This window comes from Bactrocera neohumeralis, chromosome 4 (genome assembly GCF_024586455.1).
Source record: "Bactrocera neohumeralis isolate Rockhampton chromosome 4, APGP_CSIRO_Bneo_wtdbg2-racon-allhic-juicebox.fasta_v2, whole genome shotgun sequence".
Lineage (NCBI taxonomy): Eukaryota > Metazoa > Arthropoda > Insecta > Diptera > Tephritidae > Bactrocera > Bactrocera neohumeralis.
In genome coordinates this window covers 1617310-1645153 of record NC_065921.1, presented here as the reverse complement: position 1 = coordinate 1645153, position 27844 = coordinate 1617310, and the positions used below count along the sequence as shown (strand labels likewise).

The window sequence follows — 27844 nt, the reverse complement described above, 5'->3', positions numbered from 1 at the left end:
GAGGAAAACACAAGTGAAGACGGGCGAAATTGCAATTGAATCGAAAACCGGCATTTCTTACAAAAAAGGAAAATCAAAAGCAATCGCTAGCGAATCCGCGTAGAAAGAAAACTGAAACTTGTTTGTTGACATGTTGCGATGGCAATATGACGGCGAAACGTTTAAACAGCAAACCTTTTGCAAAACTAACAAACTGTAGTCGACTTTACATGACATATGTGGCATGTATGTACATATGAGTGTTTGTATGTTAGTATGTAGGGAAATACAAACCAGACCAACGTGCACGAAATGAAGAGTCTAAAGGAGCTTTAACTGCACACTTACCAACAATGGCGCACGCCTAAAAGAAGAGGCACTCAATGGTAAAAACAAACGATAAGAGAAAATGTTGAAGCAAAAATTGCTGGAGAAACGAGTTGTGTATGGAGTATCAACTCGCTCGCTGGTCTAGCCGTTAACTTTCGACTTTTTTGTGGGCTCAAAGGCAGGCCAATGCACTTACATACATATGTATGTATACATGCATACATACATACAGAACTCACTAAGCACGCGAGGTTGGCATACAAGCTGTTGCAACGAATACGCAGCAGTAAAGTACACCAACGAGTCAGTGGGAGCGTCCAACTTGCCGCTATACAGTAGTTTGGGAGAGGATGTGCATTGTTTATACAGAAACATTGAAATCAAATAATCTAAAAATTATGAAAACAATACAAACACTGCATATTCCAATAGAAACGATGCGAGCCAATATGCATGCAGCATAACGCCTCAGTGAGATATACAGGGCATTTGCTGTATTGGATATGCAGCGCTGGTTAACGATAAATTGGGCGAAGCAAGACGAAATTCTCAATTTTAAGTAGAAGTTTATTGACAATTCTTACTCTAAGAAACGTCACACACATCAGATATACCGTTTACAAATTACCTTAGGAGCAGTGTGGATACTGGAAATTTACTTTTCATTCTACACGAAGTCAAACAAAGATTAGACAATTCTTTAGTTATGAACAACAATTATCACAGAGAAGTTAAAGAAAAAGTGTTTTCATCGTTATATTATATATTACGTATCATTATATTTTATACACACTGTTAAGGAAAAATCCATAACACCTCACAAAGCATAAGACGCTAACTTTGGCGGAGGTAAAGAAAACATGGGCAGCGCTTAAGACACATTTGTATGTATGTACTTATGTATCTAACAATGTTGAACAATTTTATGTTTTTTATAAATACCACGAAAAAGGAAAAAAGAATGTATACATATATACATGTGTTTGAGGGATCAGCAATGTTGAACGGCATTGACAGGCAGAGTACCTATGTAAGTATGCCGGACTAGGCCGCCACGATGGGCTGTCTAGCCAGTTAAGAAGTCACATGAAAACATGAACACGCGCACACATGCGCACACACATTCTACTTACAAAAGCATCTACTCATATATTACATATTCATACTTATTGTAGCACATGTAGTTAACTAGTTGACTGCTTGAATTTCAGGTTTATCAAGCTTTTCTTTATATATTTTATATACATACATACATACATATGTGTGTAAGCTCATAGGTTCTAGCCCATTCGAGCTGCACCACCGCCGCACAGGGCTCTAATTATAATCTGCGCATCCGTGCACCGACTTGCTCAATACTTCGCTAGTTTTAGTAGATGCGCCGAAGCGCTTGTTTCCACGGTACAGTAGGGCAAATTAAGGCATAAACAAAAACCCGCCTTAATGGTGCTCATCGCTGAGTACTTTTAGGGTTTAACTGGTGCAAATGCGAAGATGACTTGAACGGCCGACCTGAGAGACGGTCGCTTGCAATATCCAATGTACGAAGAAAATATAATAGCCACACGAATAAGTAGTGGTGGCGGAAGTGTTTTTACGCAGATACTTACGGATAAGCGATGCCATACAACTAAGGAACAAAAGGCCCAGCCAAACGGATGAAACATACTTTTACGGTGAAATTAAAGCAACGGTTTATACATACATACATATGTATGTGCTGTGCGAAACAACACGAAAGTGGTGCGTTCTGTAACAATGTTTATAACTATTGTTAACAAAAAATTCAAATGCAAACAAGTCAATTTTGTAGGGGAAGTTTGGGAATCGTGCACGGTAATTATATTGAAACAAATTATTCGGGTCTTTGAAAAATAGAAATGCCGCTTATATTATTTATTTATTTGTGCAATCATTCACCTTTTTTAATTTCTAGTTATTTATGTATGTATTTCTTTGCGACATAACAATTTTTACTCGAATTCCCGTGATTTTCAATATCACCGTTTGTTTGCATACCACAAATATATACATACATATGTACATATTTATGTATGTTCGTTACTCGCATTTTCCAACTTTCTAGCTGTTTTCTCACACAACTCCACAAACCCTCGCCTCTCGGAAACTGGTAAATACTTTATAGTTTCGCTACAATTCGTTTTACTCGGGACGCACCTCTCGCTCAAAACCATGTTTTTGTCGTTTCCCTCACGCAGTTCACGGGTGTAATTTATTTTCATGTTTGCGCCAGGGCTTTCGCAAATATTTATTTAGGATGTTATTTAATCTTTATTACGATACTGTCGGGCAGTTCGCTGTTTCACTAAGCCTAATTGCTGTTGTAGTTAGCTAACTTGTGTTTGACTACATATTCATATGTACCATATACAGTACATATTATATACTTTTCTATATTTTGAGCAAACAAATAGCTTGAGGGGTAACACGATTGAATTGGAGATTCGGCTTTCGGCGTGTGAATTATTATCTTGTTTTTATATACATACATACATACATATGCAAATGGTTCCCTCTATGAACGTCGCGGGGTCTTACATAACCTCTACTTGCCACAGTTGCATAATAGAGATCAACAAAATCAAAACCTGTAACAATTCTTGTGAACTCAGATCCATTACAAATATTCCAATGTATAGTAAAGGTTCTCGCTTCGAACAGTCACATGCATGCATGTGTATGTATGTATGTATGTGCTATATAATATACAGAGTGTTTAGAAATTAAATATCAATCTGAATTTGATATTTATTTCGCGCCCGTGTGAAAATAAAATTCCAAAAGAAATTTCTTCGCATTATTCATAACGGTTTTTTATATTTGTACAGCTGCGTGGACTTTCCTATCTGTACATTTGAGAATATATTGGGTAGTCGAAAAAGTCTTTTCGTATTTCCAAACAAACCAACTTATTTTTTTATATTTATACTTTTTGCCATTTTTTCCGCTAGAGACATTATTCCATCAGTGTAAAACTTTCATCAGTGCAAATCAAAGTTTCGATTTCGAGCGAACCGTTGTTGTGCTACACGAACTGATACAGCATCGTCTCTGTAAACTTCACAAATTTCTTTGGTGACTTGCGTGGCATTCTTCCCTTTTTTATGCAAAAATTTCAAAATATAGCGAATTTCTTCATTATTTTCACTCATTTTTGAACAGCTGTAACTTTTTATTAACTTCCTCGATTTTAATTTTTTTTTCTTAAATGACAATGTGATTGGTAGCACTGGCGATATACGACTGCAACGACATCTATTGACAAAATACGAAAGGACTTTTTCGACCACCCAATATTAGTATATTTCAGGAGTATTTACTGAAACTCTCATACCTGCGCTCCAGTGGCTCCAGGAGTGCCTAATACTATACGAGTATACATAACTATATTTTTGTAGAACGAACTTATTCATATAGAGCTCTGAATCTTAGAAGTAAAAGCTTTCTCAAAGTACTTAGTACAATTTCGGCATTTTTAATTACCGCTATCTCATAATTTCGTATTGTAAAACACTTATTAAGAACTCAGTAACGGTAATTAGCCTGTTTTCTCAAAATTACGAAACTTTTGGCTTAGACAAAGTCACATAATCAATATCTTAATGATTTCACCCACTCATAGTGAAATCATAACTGTTATGGTAGTGATCGAAATCGTCGAGATCGGGGATAAGAGTGAAATCATTTAATTAATTTACAATGGCATTCAGAGCAATTGACGGGCATTAAGTGAAGGAAATTTGAAAGAGAAGGAAACATCGCTTAACAGAAGATATGAAAAGCATTTTTAAACCGGCATATGCGCGACTATGTACATATGTATGTGTGCTCATCGGTAGATGCGAACAATTATGTGCGAATATGGATCGGAATTGAGCGTGAGTGTCACTGCCAGTGCCATTGCCAAAGCCAAGGAGAGTGTATAGAAATTTTGTGTAAGCAATGCGTCATTATGTGGCGGCGCGACACATTGCTTCGAGTGGGTGGCTGCAGATTGCAGCGCTAGGGCGACACCATCGTTGCCATTACCATCGTCGCCGTCACTTGGAAACACACAAAAATCAAAGTGGGTGCATTCACATGTCTCAAGTGCTTGTTATATGCTCGATATGCGGCTGCAACGGCAAGAACAGCCACAATAAGAATAACAATAATAATGACGCTCGACGGGGATGGTGACGGCGTTGGCGAGGGCGGTGGGGAATATAAAAATGTGCACAAGTATGCAATTTCCAACAACAAAAATGCTGTTGCACTTAAACAAAATGCAAATGCCAAATAAGGCCCAGGTTTTGCCACACAATTCACACTGATGCATGCATTACCGTCAATATGTAATTTATAGATACATATAAATACATATTATATGTAGTATATGCACATAAATGTATGTATGTATGTATAAAACATTTGTGTAAAAAAAATCTAAATTTGCCGCCATGAACGACGTGGCTGTGAAGCGAGGCATAAGAAGCAAAAGTGAAAAAAAATCAATTAAAATATGCGAAGGTATGAAAAGTGTCCCGTATGCGTATGTCAGCCAACCGCATTACCATCTCTAGAAGAGAAACGTGCAAGGCTAAAAAGTGAAAATTCTTTCAGGTCGAAAATCACGTTAAGTGCAACCGGCAACCACTAACTGCCGAGATCCAAACCATCATTCATAAGCATCTCCCAGACCAAAAGCGGAATTGCGAGAATTTTTAATTGGATTTGCAAATGTGGAAGAGGTAAGAAAAAATTATGTCGCACACACTTCCTTTGGCATGACGAAGCGCCAGGCAGCCGCGTAAGGCCTGTCACAGCCCACAGGTATACTCGTACTTGAATCGCATGCTTAAACTCACGGTATCGCTCATGGCCTAAGAAAAACGGGTTCTTTTTATGAGGGCTTGGCTGTCTTGGGGGTGTTACCCGACCATAACAACAGTATATCATTAGGCGGAACACCCGACAGCGTCGAAGCGACAGCATAATACCAACATGAAATGACGCGAGTAACATGCTGCGGCTGCGGCAGTTAACGTCGGCCCCAACATGTTTGCCTAGTAACTCCGTTTGTATTTACTCGGGCATATTGCACGAACATATAATGTATTTTTGCACGTGCATATGCACCTATCCATGTAAGCGAATGCGTGCGTTGCAAATATGATGAGTCACACATTGGCGTCGTCTTCAACCCACTCGGTTAAAAAGCCCACATCAAGCAACGGCGTTTTCAACTTGCTGCAATGAAGTTTAAGTTGCATCCAATGCCAGTAACTTGCAGCATGCAACAAAATTAAATGCAACGCAACGCAATCATCATTAAAAACCGCTACCCGCACGACTGTAGTGGTTCGTGACTTCCCGCACCGTGAAAGGGCGTCGAGAGCAAATTGCGGCCGCGAAGTGTTCTGATACAAATTTCTCTCGTGCATTTCCATATATTACTTTATGCGAATTCCTCATCGGTTAAATTTTAAAATAAGTAGCAATCGGCAGAAGCCTCTGTTTCGACATTGGAACTAAACCAAGTTTCCAGTGTAATGTTTCATACGGCACAAGAATGGAACTTTAAAACTATTAAAAACTTGTTGCCGCTGTAAGTCCGGCTTTAACTAAAAGTAAAGTTTTTAATCAAAGAATATTTCTGTTTCTAAAATTTCGCTATCCATCACTGTATTCCTAAGTTATTTTGCGAGAGTTCTTCCTTTCTAGACTTTGCAAATATTTCTCTAATCTTCCATACTTCTCTTGCATATCATTTGATTTGAAGGGTATAAGTTCCCCTGCTATGAAAATTCTCGGCCGTTTGACTTGATTTGCAAAGGTGAAAAAGTTGCGAGTAAAATTGCAGGAAATTGAAAAGAAAGCTAAACATGGCCGCCAGGCAAACAGGAAACAAGCACGGAAACATCAAAATTTAAGTTCAGCTGCCACATACGGGTTGGTATTTTTTCGCCGCCATCCCACTTGCATTCACACGCAACCCTACTCTTTACACGCTCGCGCTTGGACGCTTTCCTGCCGCTCAGGCAAGCCGGCAAACAGGCTGGCAGGCAGACATGCGGCAATTGTTGCTGCCTTCCGCTCGCTTTTGATTGGTGGAAATCACAGGGTGTTGTTGTTGTAAAGACCGTTGTTTTCAGTTGTTCATGTCAACAAGACTTACATTCAGCGTTTTTCCGGTTTCTTGATTTTAACGCAAAATGGCACCCTAATGAAATTGGAAAAATCTCTTTCCTCTAAGAGCAAGTCGTGACTGGGGCGTAGGATATCGCCATCGAACGGCAGTAACACTAACTTTGACATTGACATTGGCCCTGTCAGAGCTGATAGCTTAGTTCGAGGGTTGCATTGAGGCACTTCTATCGTCCAATAGATAGAGTTGTTAAAATTAATGGTGGGGTTATTCGCATGGCGTAGCAAAGATTAAGCAACAAATAGTTGTCAGCTTATTGGGGAAACTTTGCGTGACGAACTTTTTTAGCATTGCGTGATGGCCATTTTTTGCATAACTTTTGTGGAGTCAGAAAGCGAGATCTCAGCAATTAGCTTTCGGTTGTGGATGAAATAAGTGATTTAACTTTAAAATGATTTGATGGTGTTGATTGGTGTTTGCGTTTTTAATATTGCTTCCGAATGTAATTATTCATGGCATTTCAGTGTATTTATTATAATTTTCTTCAAAACTAATCCTCGTAGGACAACATAAGTAAATTCGTAACTTATTAACATCGTTTGCTTGAGTTCGGCTTAAGTATTTAACCCCTTTCTTCACGATAAGAATACCAAACATTATAACACTGACACACCGCTAACTGTAACCTTCTCACCTATGTAACAAATGTCAACCTCGTTAAAACTATTTATAATTTCACCACACGCTGGAAGGTGTGTCGAGAAATGTCCTGTCACCAAGTAAATGAAAACTACACCTGCGATCGAAAAATTAAATCTACGAAAAATGCAATTCATTTATCACTTTGAAGCAATACGAAAAAATACTTAATGTTATTTGTTGGTGTCAATGCTCTATGGCGTTCGCTGAATTGGCCGTCTAGGTAGTGTAACTATCGAAATGTTGGTGTAACCGTATATATGTATATAAAACGTAGGCGACTTGCTACTGCGCTACGACTCTTATTGCTGGCATTATAAATGTAAACAACAACAAAAGATGTAGCAGCAAAGAGAAAAAAATAATAGCAATGGGGCCGCTGGCAGCGCGTTATTGTAAACTCATTTATTATTCGTTAACCCCACCTAAAAAGCCAAACCGAAAATGAAACCAAAAAACCGAAACGAACACCGAAAACCAAACAGCATTTCAACGGCTTAAAACTGAAATTCAGCCAAGCATTTCAGCGGCGGTGTGCCCATCAAATGAGAATCAACAGCCACAGCAAAAACTACGATATCAACCGGTACAGATGCAGCGCTTGGTGCGCCTGATGCGGCAGCTTACACTATTGTGTTTGCTTCGAATATCTCTACGCTTTTATTTTCAACATTTGTGCAGGTAACTTGCCACATTTCCCGCCATAACACGGCACAACCGCAGTCTATGGACTCATCCAGCGATAAAAATGCTGATTTCAAAGCAAATGCATTTTCTTAAGGCAGTGTCAGTGTCTTGCCCCGACTTTTCTTGCCGCACCTTAATTTTCCTACATTCTGTTTTACATTGCGTTTTACTTAATATTTCATTTCTACTCACAGCTTGAACGGTTGATAAAAAGTGTTCTTTATTTATTCCGGGCTGGTGTAGAATCTAGTGCTCTAAGGCGGCACACATACGTATATAATACCTATGTATGTATGTGTAGGTATCTCTGAACCTTTGTCTATCCTTTTATCATTAAGCAAATGCTCATCAACGCGTCAAGTAAAGTGGCATCCGAAGGTGCGCAGCAAACGCACCGATGTGGCATGTGGCAGGTTAACAGGCGGCCAGGTATGCAATAACATAACATAGACACAAATCTATTTTTATCTACTGGCACAACACATACATAGACATATAGACAATAGGTGTCTAGCTTCTTTCTAGGCGAATGCAACTCTTAGACAAAAAATCTCATTTAAGCACAATCATTCTGACATACACAGCATGCAACGTAACGCCATAGATGGCATCAAGAAATGCTGCGTCTGCGTCCGCCAACAAGGAAAGGTTTGGAAAAAGTTGGAAGACGAATGGAAAGCAAATCGAAGAATAAGAATCACTGCAACCAGTGATCGGTTACATGCGAGCTCATCTAAGCATACATACCTACTCACAGTGCTCACCAGCGTTTACCTGTCTTATCTTGTAGAGGTGCAACACTTGTGTTCACCTGTTTGTTCGCCCCTTTGCATTCCCCTTTCTCCATCGAATTCTTTTTATGGACTCATTGTCCAACTGTTTGTCTTCTCAAATGGATTTCTGCTCAATCATTTTCAGCAGTGTGCCTGCAAATAGTGATCCCCCCACCGATGTTATGACTATTCGGCAAAGATACAAGGTGTTTCCATTACCGAATGTAAGATGTATAAGAGGAAGCTATGATGCATAGCGGATTTAAAATAATTTCCCATGCGTCATTACGACGCTTTTGTTGAAGTGTTGTATAAAATTATAAGTAAAATTCAAACGTTCTAATGTCCTACCATCATAACTCATAATTAGAATAGTCTGTTTTAATTTCCCTTACGGCTCTCTTAAAAACGCACATGCACAGGCATACATATAATATTCACGATATTGGCTCAGTTTTCAAAAATTCCATTTAACCTTCTTAATAAATTTGAACCCAAAAGTCTCATTTGGTACAACTTTTATAACAATCTATTTTTCTTTACTGCGAAACTCGACTTACTCCTAACGAAATACATAACACAGTTAATTTGTGTTCGGTTTATGTGTTTGGGGACATATGAATTAGGTATGTATGATGATGGAACTTTAATTCACAAACAAGGGTTAGATATGCCCATTAAATCCCACATCATTTCTGTATATTTGTATACCCTGAACAGGGCATATAAAGTTCGCCACAAAAAAGGGTAGGTAACACCCAAAAAGAAACGTCAGAGACCCGTCAGACCTCAGTTTTAGCCATCTGTATAGACGCGAACTAGTCTATGAGTTCTTAAGATATCTGAATGGTCTGAAATTTTGCAATGGCTTTTTCCCACCAAGAAGCTGCTCATTTGTCAAAACTCGTGTATTCGGAGTTTAGCATATATGTAGCTGTCATAGAAAATAAATTAGAATCAAGTGCTTGTACGGAAACTTTTTCGCTTGACGAGGTATCTTCACCAAATAATAGAAAGTACTGCTACAATGTCCGAACAAATTGTTTAGATCGGATCACTATAGCTTAAGACTGTCATTAAAACTGATGAATCAAAATAAAGATCTTTGTATAACCTTTTATACTACAAGTATAAATATAACTTCGATGGAAGCGGTGTAACTAGGCCAGCTGACTGAGACTGTCTTCTTTGTAGAGGTTCTCTTTTGGATTAGGGGTAGAAATATAACTGTACATACATACTTCCATATTAACTCTAAATATAGCCAAATTATAGTTATAGAAAAGGCATAAATATATTTATATTTTTTTAACCAGTGTGATTTCATCCAAGAAATTCTAGACGTAAAGTGGTATTTTTCCGACTAGTTCAATGTTGCACTGCAGGGCCGAGCCATCTTTATATACATATAAAAATTACGTGTCACGTTGTTTGTCCGCGATGAACTCCTAAACTACTGAAAGGATTATAGCAAAATTTAGCACACTGTGTCCAGTTTGAAGAAACTTAGAAGATAAGGTAGTCAAAACAATTCAAAAATAAAAAAATGTAGTAAAAGCTGTATTAAATGGACGCTCTATTAAGAGGACAACTCTAATAACTGGATAGAAAGGCGGGTTCATCAGTGTCTCTTTATGGGAGATTTCACCGTATATATTTGTAAACATACGCATGTATTCACTATCCCCCAAAAAATATAATACAGTTGAACTTCCACAACTCAAACTTCTATAACTCGAAGTTCTCCATAACTCGAACTCTTGAATTAGCAATAGAAGTCAAATTACATACAAATTTCCTGCCATAATTCAAAGTTTTTTCGTGGATTATGGTGATTCGAGTTAGTAAAGTTCAACAGTATTTATAATTTTCAGTAAAATGCAAATCTTAAGAGCCATATTCTCAATGTTTGGTTAGCAGTCATTTGCCAGTTAAGTTCCGGTAAACTTAACCAAGGTTCTTTTTTTCGGTAAAGAATCTTTTTTTTAACTAGAACTGACATATGCTGTTAACCTAACTGAGTAAACAGCCTTAAATTCGTTTTTGTTTCCAATGACATTTATTTGTATGAGCATATTCAAAATTATACTTCAAGTACACTCCCCTGGATTCTTATACCGACAAAAACGTTTTCGTCTTTATTTGTAAATGAAATTTTCACTGGATTGAATAGTTTATTATATGAATAATAGTAAAAAATGTATTCCACAGCAACGCGTGGCCGGATCCACTAGTATGTAAATATATTTGTATTTAAGAGCTGTGAAGGCGTTGGGAACTGTTGTCTACTTAATTAATTGTTATTTTACTTACATATGTATGTGTATATGTATGTATGTATATTGTGTGCTTGTATTTGTGAAAGTTTTACACGGACACATCTTTTTTTACTTCACTGACAAATATATACACTTGTACATATGTATGTACGAACGCAAACAAATTTATTAGCGCATTGATCGTTACTCAGACAGAATACTTTATATTCACGTATTTATGAATATACATATGTACATATGTATGTATGTATCTTTTGCTCATTGATGTCTCAGGCATAAAACAATTCTTTATAAGTATATTGCATATGAAATAGTGTAAGTCTTCTGAAATGGTCTTACTATACCAAAGTATGTACATACATACATATGTATGTACATATGTATTTGCAAATCTATAGATACATGACACCTGTACCGATTACATTCAAAGTCACGCTCCAGTACTTCAAAGTTCAGTTCTCTTTCTGGCTTGGGCTGTTCTTTTTTACTACTCACGCATATTTTCCTGCGTTTTCTGGCTTTATCGTCAATTGTTCTCAGCGCATTTACGCCATATATTTTTACATATACTATATGTATGTACCTTTCCATGGAGTTTCGTCATTTGGATAGCATACAAATCCTCTGGAACAAGCGAGCGGTTGTACATCGCCGTCACTCTAACAGTGCAATAATAAGTCAGTCATCATACGCTAATGATCTGAACTATCAAACCTATGAGGTGTGTACAAAAACATATACAAGTTATTTTGTCGCTCAAACCGATTTCAAGCCCAACTTTGCCTTCAAAACTCAGCTTATTTTCACCCTGACCCATTTTTCTTACTTTTTTGTTTCTCATTACCACTACAGTAAAAACACAGTAAGCAGTGCAAGAGGGTATTTTCGATGCAATCTTTTCAAATCCTCTGCGTGAATCCAAAGTATGGTTTTGAAGTGCACTAAATGGCCAATCGAATAATATGTACATATATTATTGAAGCTCGAATTAACAATAGCTTTTCTAACGAAGTAATAATACGAACAGGAAACGAGCGATCTTGTCGAGACGAGATGGAAAATTTATTCTCGTACGAATGTTGATTTCTATGTATGTATGTGTGTAGTAGAGTTTCTGTTTCTACTGCTTTACACTACTCAGTATTCAGTGTAAATTCTTGTAACCTACATACATATACATATTTATAGGTGCATATAATATATGTACATACATACATACATACATACATATGTATAATATGCACAGTCAATTATAATTGAGGTTTGCAACTTGGTTACTTCTCATTCTATTTGCTCTTTGCGATCAAGTATTGTGACTCATCATCGTAGTACTGCTATTTCCACATTTGTTTATAACTTTTGTTTAACGGTATGAAGCTTTTATTTTACTTACTCATTCTGACATTTTTATGTTTGCCACTTGTGTTGGAATCTCTGATTCCGTGATAAGTTGAAATTATACAAATGTATGTGTACGAGTATGTATGTAAGCTTCACTTATAAAGCCACTTCTACGGCTTTGTAATTAATCGTCACACTGAATATTGTTTACCACTACCATAAATTGTTGTAAGAGAAGTCATGTCTTTTATAACTAATATTTTATAATATACTTATAGTATGAATTGACATACATACATATGTACATATGTACATATGTATGTATGTATGTATGTACAAAAATTAATATGAACAAGTGCATATGTAAAGATCCAACTCCTTTACCTATGCAATAAACACAAAATTAGTTTGTGAAGAAACATGCTTAGATTTATGTACAGTGGAAGGGCGTTTAATAAATCAAACATATTTTGAACTGTCTTTTTACTTAATGAGTGGGAAATCAGAGCGGCTGCAGCGGCAGAGATGCACATGTTTGAAATATTTGGGGCACTCACAACGTGTCAAAAAGCATCGTAAAATCATAAATTTTTATACTAGTTTAAAAATTTTGTTGTTGCATTGCATACTAAAATAAGTTTACGCAAATACAACTCCGAACGCTATGTTTTCGGATCGTTATAACTTATAACTTTATGGGACTATGTGAAACCCCCAATTAAGTTCTAGATCTCATCTGTAATAAAACATCGAACTACTTAGTTTGAAAAGTTGGTACCGAAAAGGAGCATGGTTTCATCGCCGAATCGGTATTTATACTCTGAATATCGACTTATATAAATAATCAACGTGACGAGTTGAGTTGAATTAGCCATATTCATCTGTGTGTCCGTCTGTATATCCGTGAACTAATTCCACAGTTTTGAGATATTGCCCTGAAAATTTGAACACGTTATTTTCTCCTCAAGAAGGTTATTTGTTGGAACCGCTGATATTGAACCACTACAGGTTACGGTTGTCATATAAACTAATGCACAAAATAAAGTCGTTGAATGGAAAATTTTTTATTTGACGAAATACATAAGTAGTATATCCACAAGTTTTTCAAATCGGACGAATATAGCATATAGAGAACGTTTTATTTGAAGAGATAAATTAACCAATTAAGTTCTTGTACGAGTATGTTTGTTCGTGAAAGGTATACTAACTTCGGTTCAACCGATGCTAACGTTTTTTCTTGTTTTTCATTAAATTATATGAAGCTGAACCAGATGCTTGTATGGGAAAAAGACGGTCGTCTGACTTTTTAGTAGAGTGGTTTATAACTAGTAAATTTCCCTGCAGAGTAAACAAACATGCATGAGTGCATTTGTGTGCATTTGTGTGCAACTTCAAACGCGTCTCCATGATTCACTTTTAGTACACAGTAGCCACAACAATGATAACGACAACCGCAGCAATAGCAATAATATCAGTGCTGAAAAATATGATTTTGCCTTAATTGGACAAGCGAAGGTGTGTTTGTGCTCAAAACGTACGCCGCGCTCGGGCGGAATTACACATTGTTGGCGTCCAATGCGCCCGCATTGCATAATGCAACTGTCAAATGTGGCGCGAAATCATGGACGAGCGGCGCGCAACGAGCCCTTCAGTGTTGCTCATTTACAGTGCCGAGGGAGATTTATGTGTCAATACTTAATTTACTTTCGTCCGCCGGCACACTGCTGCTGCGGCTGCGCCCCTCCTGTCGCATGGTAAATGCGGCGTAAAGCATCAACAAGCTGCTGCATTTCGCATTTGTGTTGCCACAAGCGTGCTGCAGAAGTTATTTTCATTCACGAATATTTTCCAAATTAAAAATGTTCAAATTAAAATGAAATATGTGTGCATCAGTAATTCAGAAGCACATGCCTTACAAACATACACACATACACGCGCATATCGAAGGGGGGAAAATTGTTGGAAAATCAAATTTCAAATGCGAGCGGCCGCACTTCTGCCAATGGCATCCTCCATAACAAAATCTCTAATACGAGCACCAGCAGCAACAATGAACGTTTAATGAATGCCACAAACGCACAGCATGTGCATACCCAGATACTCTTTCAATTGCAGTCTCTGATCTACGTGCATACATACATATGTATGTATGTGTGTGTGTTGTGAGCACTCATATTTCTCAGTAATTTGGCGTTTGAAATTTGAAATTCCAAACCCGATTTCAATTTCGTTTTGTTGTTCGAAATGCAAAATCTGTGCTGCTGGGCCAACTGCCTATTTGGAGTTTATGCAGCTGTTGGTTCGAGCGCGCAATAAAGTGAGTGTGGCAGCTTTTTGGCGAATACACATATTGCAGGCTGCATGCAACATACTTACATACATACGTATAAACGCACTTTGCACGCACCAACGATTGCTGCTGTGGCTCTGGTGATTACGGGGGCGTGCGCGTAGTCAACTAGGCAAAGCGCAGCAAATACACATGCGTCCACGTATTGCAGCAGCTGCCTATATTATTTAGGTTTTGCTATTGTTTGTGGGTATATGAACCTCACGTCAATGATCTCAGCAGCACATTTTGCAATTGTTTCAGCTTCAGTGGTAATTGCGCGCTCTAATGATGCCGGTGGCGTCGCGTCATCAATAGCAATAACAATATTGGCAGAGATAACAGTAGTCTCAGTGGAATAAAACGTCAGCAACATCAGTCGCGATTCGCACACTTCTCCCCGAATTCTTCAAACGCGAGCGTTTACTTACAAAAATTTGCTACGGCTTTCCGCCCCCGATAGGCAAATCCCTTTTTAGTTTAAATTATTAAATCTAAGTTTGAATATTGTGAAGTTCACAACTGGATTTCATTTCAAATTTATCATTACTTTCTATATGCATACAAAAACGATTCTCCTTAAGTGTTTCCAAGATCGCATGTCCTTATTGCGGGCCGACCTATACTAACATTAATAATTTCACGTATTCACAATGTAAATCGGCGAGTAACTTCCACGGCTACGACTTCCTTCGGCTGGAGTACTTCGAGTACATAACCGATGCATTAGAGTGCATTCATTGCATTTACGTCAACGCTGACGCCTGACGGCTGCTGCTGCAGCTGTCATTTATTGTTAGTGTAGTGTGCACACGCTCGGTTGCACTTGCAACGCTTCTGCATCGTTTTGCATGTGTGCGAATTCCATACACGCACTTGGGAAGTATATCTGGGCATAAAAGCGTACGAGGACTACTTACTCCGATGCTCTTTTGGCCCCAAGAAGAAATTGCAAAGTATTCAATTTCACATACGGCACTTATAAAAACGGATCGTCATAGCCCAGTATATGTATAATTACCACTAAATGGATCGAAAATCGCGATTAAAGCAAAATCAAAATTATTCTTTTTTCGAATTGTTACCATCCTTTAGACTTTAAAAACTCCTTGTAAATCTATCACACCTTCCGAAGCAACTTAAAACAAATGTGACACCCGAAGATGTAAGCTTACATTTTAGTCCCATTTAGTCCGACTGGGTATTTTTGCATTCATTTTATCAAAATATATGTACATATGTAAAAATATGAATTTACAGGCATACATACATATGTATGTGTGAGTAGCGAGGGAGCTGTACAGTTAGGTTAAATTTGCGAATCGTTCTAATGTCATCGAAGAACAACAACAACCGCGGCATATGCCTTCTACATCTGTACAACCGCAAACCTCACACCGCACCCTCTCGCTTACCTTTATTTACACTGTAGTTTACAAATTTATTATATGTTTGCATTTACAGACATATGCTTGGCTAATTTATCCTCGGCAACTGTTCTGAATTCGCGAAGTGCAAGGTGTGGTTTACTAGCGCTGCTGATGGCAGATTTGCAACATTTTGTTGCAGCTGCACTTTCGCGAAGTAATGCTAATGCCACATGGAGAAGGGGAGGGTGGGAGGTAATTAGAATTGCAAAAATGTGTTTACTGTTTTTATTTATTAAATCAACTGCTGCTTGCTGCTGCCACCGTTTGCCGTTTGCTTTATGCATGATCCCTTTGTTCTATTTTGCGCACTGTTGCATTGAGTACGGTTACTGCTTTTGCGAAAGGTCATTAACGCCACAGTTGCCGGCCTGTTTGCGCTACACACTACAAATAAAAGTGACCGAATATTTGTTGTAATTCATTAAGACATGAATCATGGTGAAATATGGAAGGGGAGGAACGTGAGATGGCATTGTTAGCCGCTCTGTTGCAACTCCCGGAAGTGCGAGCATCAAACAACTGCCATACAATCAACGCGACAACAAATCTCAACAACTCTCTGGGCGATTATGATTTCCCTAGAATCGTCACTGAATTGGAAATTTCAAATGGCATCAGCAATTCAATGCCAACCATCAGCCATTTAGTGAACAACTCAATTATTATTGTGCATCTGTATTGGTGTATCAATGTGTTCAAATGTATGTACATATGTAGGTATTTACAATTCTTTTGTGCACTCGCACCAGATCCATTTCAACTATTCTCTTTGTTCGCAATTGTCAATTGGTAGTTGTCCGGTTTTAGTGGTTATGATCGCAGAGCTCTACCTTTTAGAGGGTATTGCCAGCTAGCGGAACTGGTCGCATTAAAAATCCATTAACATTGCCAATCAACAAAATAGAAGACACTTTACACTTCCATTGACCCAATTCCGGCATCGCTCGTGAAAGAGCGAATTCCTGTTGGAATTCCAGTTGTAACCATCAGTTTGTAAGTAAGAGTTAAGTCCGGGTTTAATTTTAATATAGAACAATTCTTCAAACTATGAAGCATCGCGTCATAATCTTAAGAAATAAGAATTTGTTTAACTGTTATCCGAAAGACAGAATTTACTTGAAGTTTTTTTTTCGTTTTTGTTTTGTCTTATTTTGTATGTGTGCTTCTTATTTCATATTATTATTTGAATATATTCAACTCCAGGTAAACAGGTTTCAGATACAAGATGACCTTTTTCATACTGACATCACTCAAATATATGCAGGTCTCTGGTATTTGTATAGAAAGTAAGCGTATATGATATCCCGCGGCTTATTGCTCCCTAATTTGAAATATTTTGAGCCTCAAATTCTAGCATCCACAAATAAATTATGACCCTACTGAGGTAAAATGAATTTTATTACTGGTCATTGACCTTACCGTGAGCTTCACTCAGGTAGTGAGAGTTGACTTACAGAGTTCATTTACACTCTTAAATATAGGAGTAAAAATAACGTTAAATTTAAATAACGTTTAAATAACGTTAACCAAACTTATAGGTTAATTTTCGTGTTGGTTGCTGAAAGTTGCAAACTATCTGATAAAACAAGAAAAACGTTAACTTCGGTTGCACCGAAGCTAAATACCCTTCACAGGTGCATTTCTGTTAGTAACTATGTGTTCAGTTTGTATGGAAGCTATATGCTATAGTAATCCGTTCTAAACAAGTTTTTTAGAGATTACATTGCTGCCTTAAAAAATAACATATACCAAATTTCGTGAATATATCTTGCCAAACGTGAAAGTTTTTCATACAAGAACTTGTTTCCGATCGTTCAGTTTGTATGGCAGCTATATGCTATAGTTAACCGATCTGAACAATTTCTTCGGAGATTACATTGTTGCTTTAGAAAATAACATATATCAAGTTTCGTGAATATATCTTGTCAAATGTGAAAGTTGTCCATACAAGAACTTGATTCCGATCGTTCAGTTTGTATGGAAGCTATATGTTATAGTGGCCCGATATCGGCCGTTCCGACAAATGAGCAGCTTCTTGAAGAGAAAATGACGTTTGTAAAATTTCAAAAAGATATCTTAAAAACTGAGAGACTAGTTCGTATATATACAGACAGACGGACAGACAGACAGACGGACATGGCTAAATCGACTCAGCTCGACATACTGATCATTTATATAAGTATATACTTTATTGGGTCTCCGACGATTCCTTCTGGGTGTTACAAACTTCGTGACAAACTTAATATACCCTGTTCAGGGTATAATTATAGCAAACAATTTTATACCGACCCGGACGATTTATGAGATTATGTGAGGTTCTTAGAAAACCAATATCAGTTGGTAAATTTTTATTTAGTTACTAGTGTTTGAAGTTGCCTCTACATACATGTGTATGTATATATGTACATACATATATGTATGTAGAGTGAATTTTGTATCATTTCGTTTATATAAGGTTGAATAATAAATCGAATTCATAGTTAGTAATCCTTAATTCTCCATCTGTTTATTTCAGATAGCGCAACATACGTAGGCAACATACTGAAGATTAAGTCGGTGAAGAAGGAGGATCGCGGCACTTACTATTGCGTTGCCGACAACGGCGTCAGCAAAGGTGACCGTCGCAACATCAATGTAGAAGTCGAATTCGCACCTGTCATCACTGTGCCACGGCCACGTTTGGGACAAGCTCTCCAATATGACATGGATTTGGAATGTCACATCGAAGCTTATCCACCACCAGCTATTGTCTGGCTAAAGGATGACATTCAACTCTCGAACAACCAGCACTACAGCATCTCTCACTTTGCCACCGCCGACGAGTACTCCGACTCCACATTGCGTGTTATCACCATTGAGAAACGTCAATATGGCGACTATGTTTGCAAGGCCGTAAACAAGCTAGGACAGGCCGAGGCGCGCGTCAATCTCTTCGAAACGGTGATCCCGGTGTGTCCACCAGCTTGCGGGCAGGCATATTACGGCGGGGCTGAACATTTGGCGGCCACCACATTTGTATTATTGACCATGGTCGGAGCGGCGCTCTTTGCAAGATAAACGCAACAACTATGAATTTGTTTAATACACACCTACATAGGTATGTACACACATATGTACATACCAAGTGGGCGTGTTCGAAGAGCAGGACGCAGCTTACAAAAAAAAACAAAAAACGATAAGCGATGAAAGACGAGTAGCAAGCTGGCTATGCCGCAAATAAAACACTATCGAAATACAAGCATACACACATTATATATACACATGCATATAGTTAAAAGAAAATCGAATATTGTAATATTTTAAATTAAAAATTAAAAAGTGAAAAGCCAACATCAATGGACTTAAAGCCAAACCGAAATCGATCAATAAACACACGCGTTTCTGTTATCAACGAAGCGAAAAACAACTACTACAAGCATTCCAGGAGTCTTAAGGCCGCGTCGTATCGTAGTGAACCTTTACTTTTAACTTTTATTTAATTATCGTCTCAAATATTCCGCAGCTTTTTCGTTTTGTTTTCTTTGTCGATCTAAGTAAGTCATTTGTTGTAAGGTTTCTATAAAGAAGACGTCCATTTTAGTTAAGTGCTCAATGATTTATTTCTCTGTTGTTTAATTTTATTTTATTTCATTTTACTTTATAATAAAACTATGTACATATGTACATACATACATAAAAGAGCGTGCTGAAAACAAAAGCGTATACAACCAACGCGTGTATGTATGTAAAATTGGCATTTGTTTGAAGAAGGGACACAAATATTTTGTTGTATGTCGGTAGACCGCCACCAAAACCCCGTCCACAACTCTGAAACATCTCAGTTATTTCAAAGCTGTCAAAACATCACTCAATGGTCCTTCCTACAATTAGCATCACAATCGGACTTGAGTTGCATAATTCAGTATATTCAAATACATATGTATACACATACACAAGTCAAATTTTTTTTGAAATATCCATTTCTTAATGTCTATTAATATATAACAGACAAAATTATAAAATAATGTCAATGGAACATGTGTTCTTAAATGCGAAAACAAAAAGTATAAAATTTAATTAAAGCAAGTAATTTATAAGAACATAAAATATGGAAAAGTTGAGTAAATTTTTTATATAATATATTCTATCTTACCGCTCTGTTAATCATAAGTTTTTATAAGTAAAACGAATAAGTTTTTATATTAAATACATTGTATGTGAATAACATTTATGTTTGTATGTGACTACAGACCCATTTCATATCGGGTGTAAATAAAAAGTAAACAAATTAACTTACATTTAGAAGGTATAACAATTCAATTATAAACGATAAACGAATGTAATAATAATACATATGTGACAAACCAATAGAATAAACAGAATTAATTAAAAATGTATACTATATATTTGAGTATAGGCTCTATTCCGCGTACTTTTCGGGGCTCACTTTTCTTTCTACAGACCTGACCATATTTATTGAAGAGGAGAGGAAGTCGAATGTTACTTTTGGAAAATAAATACAAGCCTTCTTCTAGCAAACAATTTGGTTTCAACAAATACGTCGAATCGTTGTGAGACGTTTTAATGACACTCATACTCACTCATTTGATCAGCTGAAATATTTTATTATTATTGAACACCTCAACCCTCTTTGGGTGCATTTGAGTGTATATTTTTCCCAGGAAACCCATAAACATCAAAACATTGAAGAAATCCCATCGGTTATAATTCGGAAAAATTAAGGATAAAATCGGAAATTGAATGAGTTTTTTTTCTCGTAGGCTCCTCTTTCCCAACGTACACAACTTCTTAACATCGAAATCAGATGGCGATAATAGAATTACACTTGAATGTGGTTGCAAAACTATCAAGAACTAAAAGTACTGAAATAATAAAAATTATATATTAAAATTATATATATTTATTGTTAGATTGGCAACTTTAGAAACCCTTTCTTTTACTCTTGTTCAGAAATAAAAACGACAAATAAAGCATACCATCTAGCTTAAAGTCGTTAACTAGTTAAGGTTAATTAACAGAAACATGGGTTATCATATTGGTTTCTTGAAAACTTCTTTATTTGGAACTTAAAATTTAATATTAGCTTTAAGAGATTATCGATCACATTCGAATATAAATCTCTCATTTTATGGATGCACCGACGGTAGCCATACGATAATACATCAAGAATTCGGCTTCATAATCCGCATATGTTTGATTATTGTAATTTCTTTCAGCTGGAATATAGTGGCGCAGCGGATTTGCTAGCATAAAGTCGTATAATTTTGATAGTTTATGCAGTGTTCGATTAGTGTTTATGTTAACCACATCTATTTTATCCAGCATTTCCTCAATTTGCTCGCGGTGTTTTTTGATTTTTTGTTTGCAGCTTTGTGCGTCGACTATATGATAATAATATATAAAAAATAACACATACATAGATAATTAAGGACTACATGTTATGTTATGTCCGATAGTAATTATTAGCACTGCCTACCCATAACCAAATCCAAATCCAATTTCAAGTCAAGCGAATGCTGGGCAATTAAACACGCCCATTTGATACGATTACGTACTTCCTGTAAAGCCCCTGAAGCTGTCAGTAGACTGCCTGGCGCCAATTGCATTGTAGAAGAAAGTTCACGTGATTCCACGATCAATGGATTGGGTGACAGATGGTAAGCGCTGAAATTAACCAGAAGCACAAGGGTTACCCATGTTTGGGTATATGTATCTATCACATTTCGAAGCACTCTAAATGATATCTCACCACTCTTTCGTTATACAGCTAAACTTTTCAAATGGGATTTCGGCGAAAGTAGATAACTCACTGCAGTATGGTGGTAGAACGAAACGTGTTTCGTTGTTGTTGCATCCGGTAGCCGCAGGCATAAGTGTGGTATCCGCACATCCCACACTTCGTCTAGATGTTCCAGTATTATTTGCTGAGGTTGAGTTAAGTGACATCATGGTGGAGTCGAAGTCTAATTTCGTGCTACAGAATACCATGTCTCCACCACCCATTTCAAAGCTATCGCCAATAGTAGATATATTGTTGTTAACTTTAAGCTTCGTAGGCAGGAAATTGGATTTCATGCATCCGCCAGTAACGGGAGCCACAGCTGCACCAATAGTGGATACTTGCATATCATCCACCATACGTTTCAACATATTTTTTGAATAAAGAATCTTTTCCTTGATTTGGCCAAGTTGCAACATTTCATATTGAATTCTATTAATCGATGTATTGATGTTACTGTAAACGTGTTTAATAGATCCCAGGATAACCTGTGGCAAAATTGAAATCAGATAAATTTATGTTTTTAGAGACTATATTCTTACCTCATGATTTTCCAATTGTCTAGCTCCATAGTCAATATCTGCTTTACATTGTTCAATTTGTTGAGCTATGAAATCATTTTGACTTTTTGAGAAATTGCGCAAATTATACTGTACCAGGTAGTCCGATATTGTTTCATTGATATTTTCATTTGTATTGGCGTTAAATAGATTGACCTTCTTTTCTAACTCGTCTACAAAGGGACTATAAGCATCGGAGAATTTTTCTTCTAGCATAATACGTTCTTTGCGTGCGGACAGGTATTTAACTACTATGCCTAAAAGATCTGCTTTTGTCTGCAAAAGTTTTATGTCAAAAGAAGACAGTGGGTCTTTGCTGCCTACTCCACTGAGGGAATGGCTTGCTGAGTCCTCATTATTTGATTTATTTATTAATGACATTACATATTGAAGTTGTTCTTCCTTCAAACGCATTATTACATTGAAGAAAATAAAATTAGGCATTCTTGAGAAAATGGCACGCATTTTTACCCACAGCAAATCTTTTGCTTCCTGAACGCTGGTAGCTTTAAATGATTAATCACGTTATTTGTACATTTGTTCAATATGTCATTAACTTACGACTGCTTCCCTGATTTATGTACAATGTATAAAAATCGTCGAGATCTCGAAGCGCTTGTTTAACTTCGTCCATGGCAATAATTTCACTCGCGTTTTTAACTGTCAAACGCACAGGCATTGTAGCAATTATTAATTTTTTATTATTTTCCTCCTGTTTAATCTGCTTTCGCAAAGCCACAGAGTTAAAGTTTAAAATATTGATACGAGATCCCAGAGTTTTCTGCTTATGCTGGAGACTAATGCGTTGGATGTCTAAATAAATAAATTTGATTTGCTAAAGATATTTTCTTTTAAACTACTTTTCCAATAATAAATTACTCTTTGTTTTTATATTAATAACCAGAGTCTCATATTCCTTTCTGTATTCATCTAAACGCATTACGACGTCTTCCTTGTGCTTTTTAAGATCCTTTACTTTCAGAAAAATTTGCAGTTCTTTGGGCAAAAAAATTCGAGCCGATGCCTATAAAGAAATAAATTCGTAAGGATATGACCCATTGTTAACACAAAATATGTAGGTATGAATGTATATATTTAGCCCTTTACCGACACCATATGACCCTTCTGATTCTCCAAACGCTTCAAAAGTATACTTTCGCGTACCTCACAAGCATCTTGCCGAGATCTTACACGCTTAATTAAATTACAAAATAAGTCACGTTGGCGCGATTTATAAATCCTGGAAATATTATGCAAATCAGAATATACAAATTTTCTATTGAATCGTACGAGTAAACTTACGATTTTAAGGCCTCTTGGGTTGGTATAGCTTCCGGCGGACAACCCAATCTGGCTGCCCACATCTGAAAAAATTCTATATCCATTTCTAGTGGCATTTAAAACTCAGTATTATATTATAAAAAAATAATTGTATATTGCTTTGCACCCAAAAATATATTTGAATTATGTTGACCATTCACAATTGTATGCTCGCTGTTTGCAAACAGGGATGTCATTTTTTTCTGGGAATGAACTGTGGTGGTCGTTTTACTTAATTAACCATCAATTTCCCCTTTTAGTTTGCATAAAACGTTTAAATTGTTTAATCATTCGCGTTTCGCAATGAATACATTTTTCCGATGACATTGTATCAAAAACATCGGAGAAAGATTCGACCACAGATTGTACTACGCAACCAAGTTGAGGCTTCTTTACTTGTGCGCCAGTTGGTTAATCTTTAACGTTGTGAATAACAATTTTCCAATTCAGCACATTTTTGATAATGTGGACATACTTTAATTTTTTTTATAATATTAATTTCAATCATATGGCATCACTATATACTGCACAAACAAATATTGACAATTGCGCGCATTTTTTTACACTACTGACAGCGAAATTCCTTGAATGGACTATTTTATTCAAAAAGTTCATTGTACGTAAATGAAGAAAATATAAAATTATAAAAGTGATATTTAAGAACTACTAGTGGTTAAAAAAACTGAAAAAAAAGAAAATATATTAACTGATTGAAATATGAATATAATTCACAAGTTCTTCAATCGTCAGCAAGGCATCAGTAAGTATCGTAAATAAAGTGTAATTGTTGGTGTAAAAAATTTGGCGGCTGAAGTGGCGCGACCTGGAACCAAACCAGAGAAGATTTAGCGGGAAATCCAGCCTAGATAATTTTGTTTGTGTATTATTAAGTTAAAGTTAGATAACAAATGAACGGAATAAAGTCGGTCATCCAACTAAATTGTGCTGTGCATGCAAAATAATAGACAAGAGACTTGCAACATATCGCTTTGCATACACGTATATATAACAATATCAATATTTTTCGTATTCATTTTAGCAACTGACTATACGTATGACTTTGCCCTACGTAGACTTTGTGTGGCAAAGGAAGACAGCTGGCGTGGAATCTTACCCTCCAATTATAGCTCAGATTATAATCCAGAACCACCCATATTTTCGGCAAAATTTTCCAAATGTAATAATTTTAGACACATATTGGCTATTGCTAATGAAGATGGAAAGATTGCATTGCAAGATACCACAAAAAAGAACGAAGAACCAGAAGAACGTTCTCTTAATGCTCCTCAGTGTCACTACAATGCAGTTTTTGATTTGGAATGGGCGCCTGGAGAGATGAAATTTGTTTCTGCATCAGGGGATCACACAGCCAGCTTATGGCAAGTAGATGAACAAGGAGAAATTCGGAATATACGATCATTTGTTGGTCATACACGGTCTGTGAAAACAGCGGCGTTCCGTAGACATGATTCATCTGTCTTCGCAACTGGAGGAAGAGATGGCGCTATTATAATTTGGGATACGCGTGCAAATTTAAATGTGGACTTAACACCGCGCGCAGATAACTGCATTTATAGTGGACACGTTGGTGGGCCAGGTACCCCGGTATCTCATAGAAAACGCACTCGAACACCAAAAATGACACCTAGTGCTACATCAAGTAGTATCACAGGTCTAGCTTTTCAGGTTGGTGTTAAATTGTACAAAATTTTATGTTTACATAAAACTATGTTCACATTTTTTTAGGACGAAAACACTCTAATATCTTGTGGGGCCGGTGATGGAATTATAAAAGTATGGGATTTACGACGAAATTATACCGCATACAAGAAAGAACCTCACCCAAAACATAGTCTACCATATGCTGGTTCCAGTACGTTTAAAGGATTTACCAATCTTCTTGTTGATGAATCAGGTTCTCGTTTGTTTGCTAATTGTATGGATAATACAATTTATTCATATAATCTGTGTTCGTATTCGTCGAAACCTCTAGCGGGATATAAAGGCCTACTAAATAGTACTTTCTACATAAAATCTTGCCTTAGCCCAGATGGTAAATATTTGTTAAGTGGAAGTAGCGACGAGAAAGCTTACATATGGAATCTTAATTATCCTGATGAACCATTGGTCGCTTTGTGGGGTCATACTGTAGAAGTAACATGCGTTGCATGGGGATCTACCCACGACTGCCCTATTGTAACTTGTAGTGATGATGCACGTCATAAAATTTGGCGTATAGGGCCAGAAAATATATCGGATTTCGATAACGTGGAATTATATCGAGGTCATGCTGAGTATGTTCGTCAGTTTGGACGAAGGGCACATGGATCAACACATAAATACAACTTGCGAGACCTTGAGAATACTCCACGTTCACTCAAACGTATAATGGAACAAAATGAACGTACTCCTAGTTCCGTAGAGAAAGTAACAGCGAAACGGTCGTTTCTAGAAATGCTGGGAGGAGTGGCTGGGGAAGATGATGGTGAAGTATATGAACCTAAGCGACCAAAACCTTTGGAATCTAGAGGTAAACAGCTTAGACTTTTTTGAATTAGTGGTTTTATATTAGCGTTATCTTTTTTTCTAGGTCGACGCCTATTTAGTCCATCAACGTCGAACGTGGGAAACTCTCTGAGTTTGACATCGCCACAGACCCGCCACATCAATTTGCAACTTATTCCGATTCCAGAGGAGCCGTACACTTCTCCCACAAGTTCAACTACAAACTACGCGGCCCATACCCATAGTAATGATAGCAACCAAGAAAATACAGTAGAGACTGCAACGCCATATATATCGTTAAAGCAAACTTGTCCGACCATACAATCGCCACTCGGTGAAAGAGTAGTGACTGAAAACCATAATTCCGATTACACATCTCCAACTAACGCGGGAACGTCTAATAATTCAACCTCACAACAGCCACCTCTATCTTCAATGATTTTTTCACCGACCTCAAATCTACCAAATTATGTGCTTAACGGTGAAGCACCCCATTTGGGGATAATGTCACCAAAACGTAAACACAAGGAAAAGATTGACTGGTTAACAAAAATACGAAAGCAAAAATTGATGTCCTCGCGTAATGCAACACTTACCGAAAAAATTATTGAAGATTGTAATGGATCACAGTCTCCGATAGCTTCTACATCATCACGTTTACAAAGTTTGAGGACAACGGAGGCTAGTCCGCACTCCAATGTCACTCCACGTCGACGTAAGTCGAGTGGAACTCGTGACATACTATCTCATGACTCACCTTCGACGTCTCGCCATCTGGTCTCACATCCTCCAAAAACACCAACGTCAAGTCGTCGTAATAGTGAGACTACTATTTTGCGATTTTTTAGCGTTCGGACACAACAACGAAGCGACACCACCGAATTTACATCACCTGCTGTAGAAACTACGGAAATTCTTGGCGACCTGCAACCTTTGACTTTGACTTCTGCGGGCACCAGTACGATTGGTATTGTCAATAGGAGTATAGCTTACAATACGTCTACACATACTCAAGCCACCACCATCTGTAACGAATGACTTTAATATTTGTAAACATTATTTTTAATTTTTCGCTTGCTTTTTATTATTATATATTAAGTATGTTTTCGGTTGTCCTAATATGATACGGATGACTATATTGTGAGTACACCCAAAGGTGGAACCACCGTTATTTACTTTTTAAAAAAGTTATTATAGTATTTAAGACTTATTCATATAAAGTAGTTCTAAGTGTAACCGATAGACTTTTCTAAAGTAAAATAGAAAATTTAAGACATTTACAAAATAAAAAAGAGGTAACGGAAAGACAACCTCAAAAATGTTAAATAGTTGAAAATGTTTTTAATCCTTAAAAGTACTTCTCACATAAGTACGCGACACCTATTCTATCTTATTTAAAAAAAATGGAAATTTTATTGACATTCTCGTAATACATTACATGTTCAATGACAGTGGGGTCTCCTACCCAAACGGATTTGAATTATTATTCGGTCAAGGACTTTTAAACTCATAATTTTAAATTTTAGAATTTTTGTGCCGCTACAGCAAAAACAAATGGCACTTGTTGGACAAATCGTAATTTTTTCATGGGCAGTTGATTAAAGATGTACAATAGAATTCTTAGGAATAAAAATTAAATGCAAATTTCGCAGAAAGGAGATGGAAATGGCAATTGTAGTGCACAA

The 27844-nt window shown here is 37.0% G+C and overlaps 3 protein-coding genes across 3 annotated transcripts in view; 2 read left to right on the top strand and 1 right to left on the bottom strand.

Annotated features, from left to right (window-relative positions):
- Window positions 1-20371, top strand: part of LOC126756661 (lachesin) — a 30872-nt gene extending 10501 nt beyond the window's left edge. The window contains exon 2 of the mRNA XM_050469881.1: window positions 18511-20371. Within this exon, the coding sequence (XP_050325838.1) occupies window positions 18511-19052 (542 nt within the window). The 3' untranslated portion in view covers window positions 19053-20371. The remainder of the gene's footprint in view (window positions 1-18510) is intronic.
- Window positions 20372-21030: 659 nt separating this feature from the next.
- Window positions 21031-24185, bottom strand: LOC126756658 (augmin complex subunit dgt5). The gene is made up of 8 exons (XM_050469877.1): window positions 23637-24185; window positions 23442-23574; window positions 23214-23358; window positions 22896-23147; window positions 22317-22840; window positions 21745-22262; window positions 21472-21659; window positions 21031-21376 (listed from the first exon to the last, which is right to left on the bottom strand). Exons 1-8 carry the CDS (start codon window positions 23729-23731, stop codon window positions 21117-21119), a joined length of 2115 nt encoding a protein of 704 aa, XP_050325834.1. The 5' UTR covers window positions 23732-24185; the 3' UTR covers window positions 21031-21116.
- A 129-nt stretch (window positions 24186-24314) lies between these two features.
- Window positions 24315-27487, top strand: LOC126756657 (protein lethal(2)denticleless). The gene is made up of 4 exons (XM_050469876.1): window positions 24315-24414; window positions 24694-25340; window positions 25401-26184; window positions 26245-27487. Exons 1-4 carry the CDS (start codon window positions 24372-24374, stop codon window positions 27195-27197), a joined length of 2427 nt encoding a protein of 808 aa, XP_050325833.1. The 5' UTR covers window positions 24315-24371; the 3' UTR covers window positions 27198-27487.
- The last annotated feature ends 357 nt before the right edge of the window (window positions 27488-27844 follow it).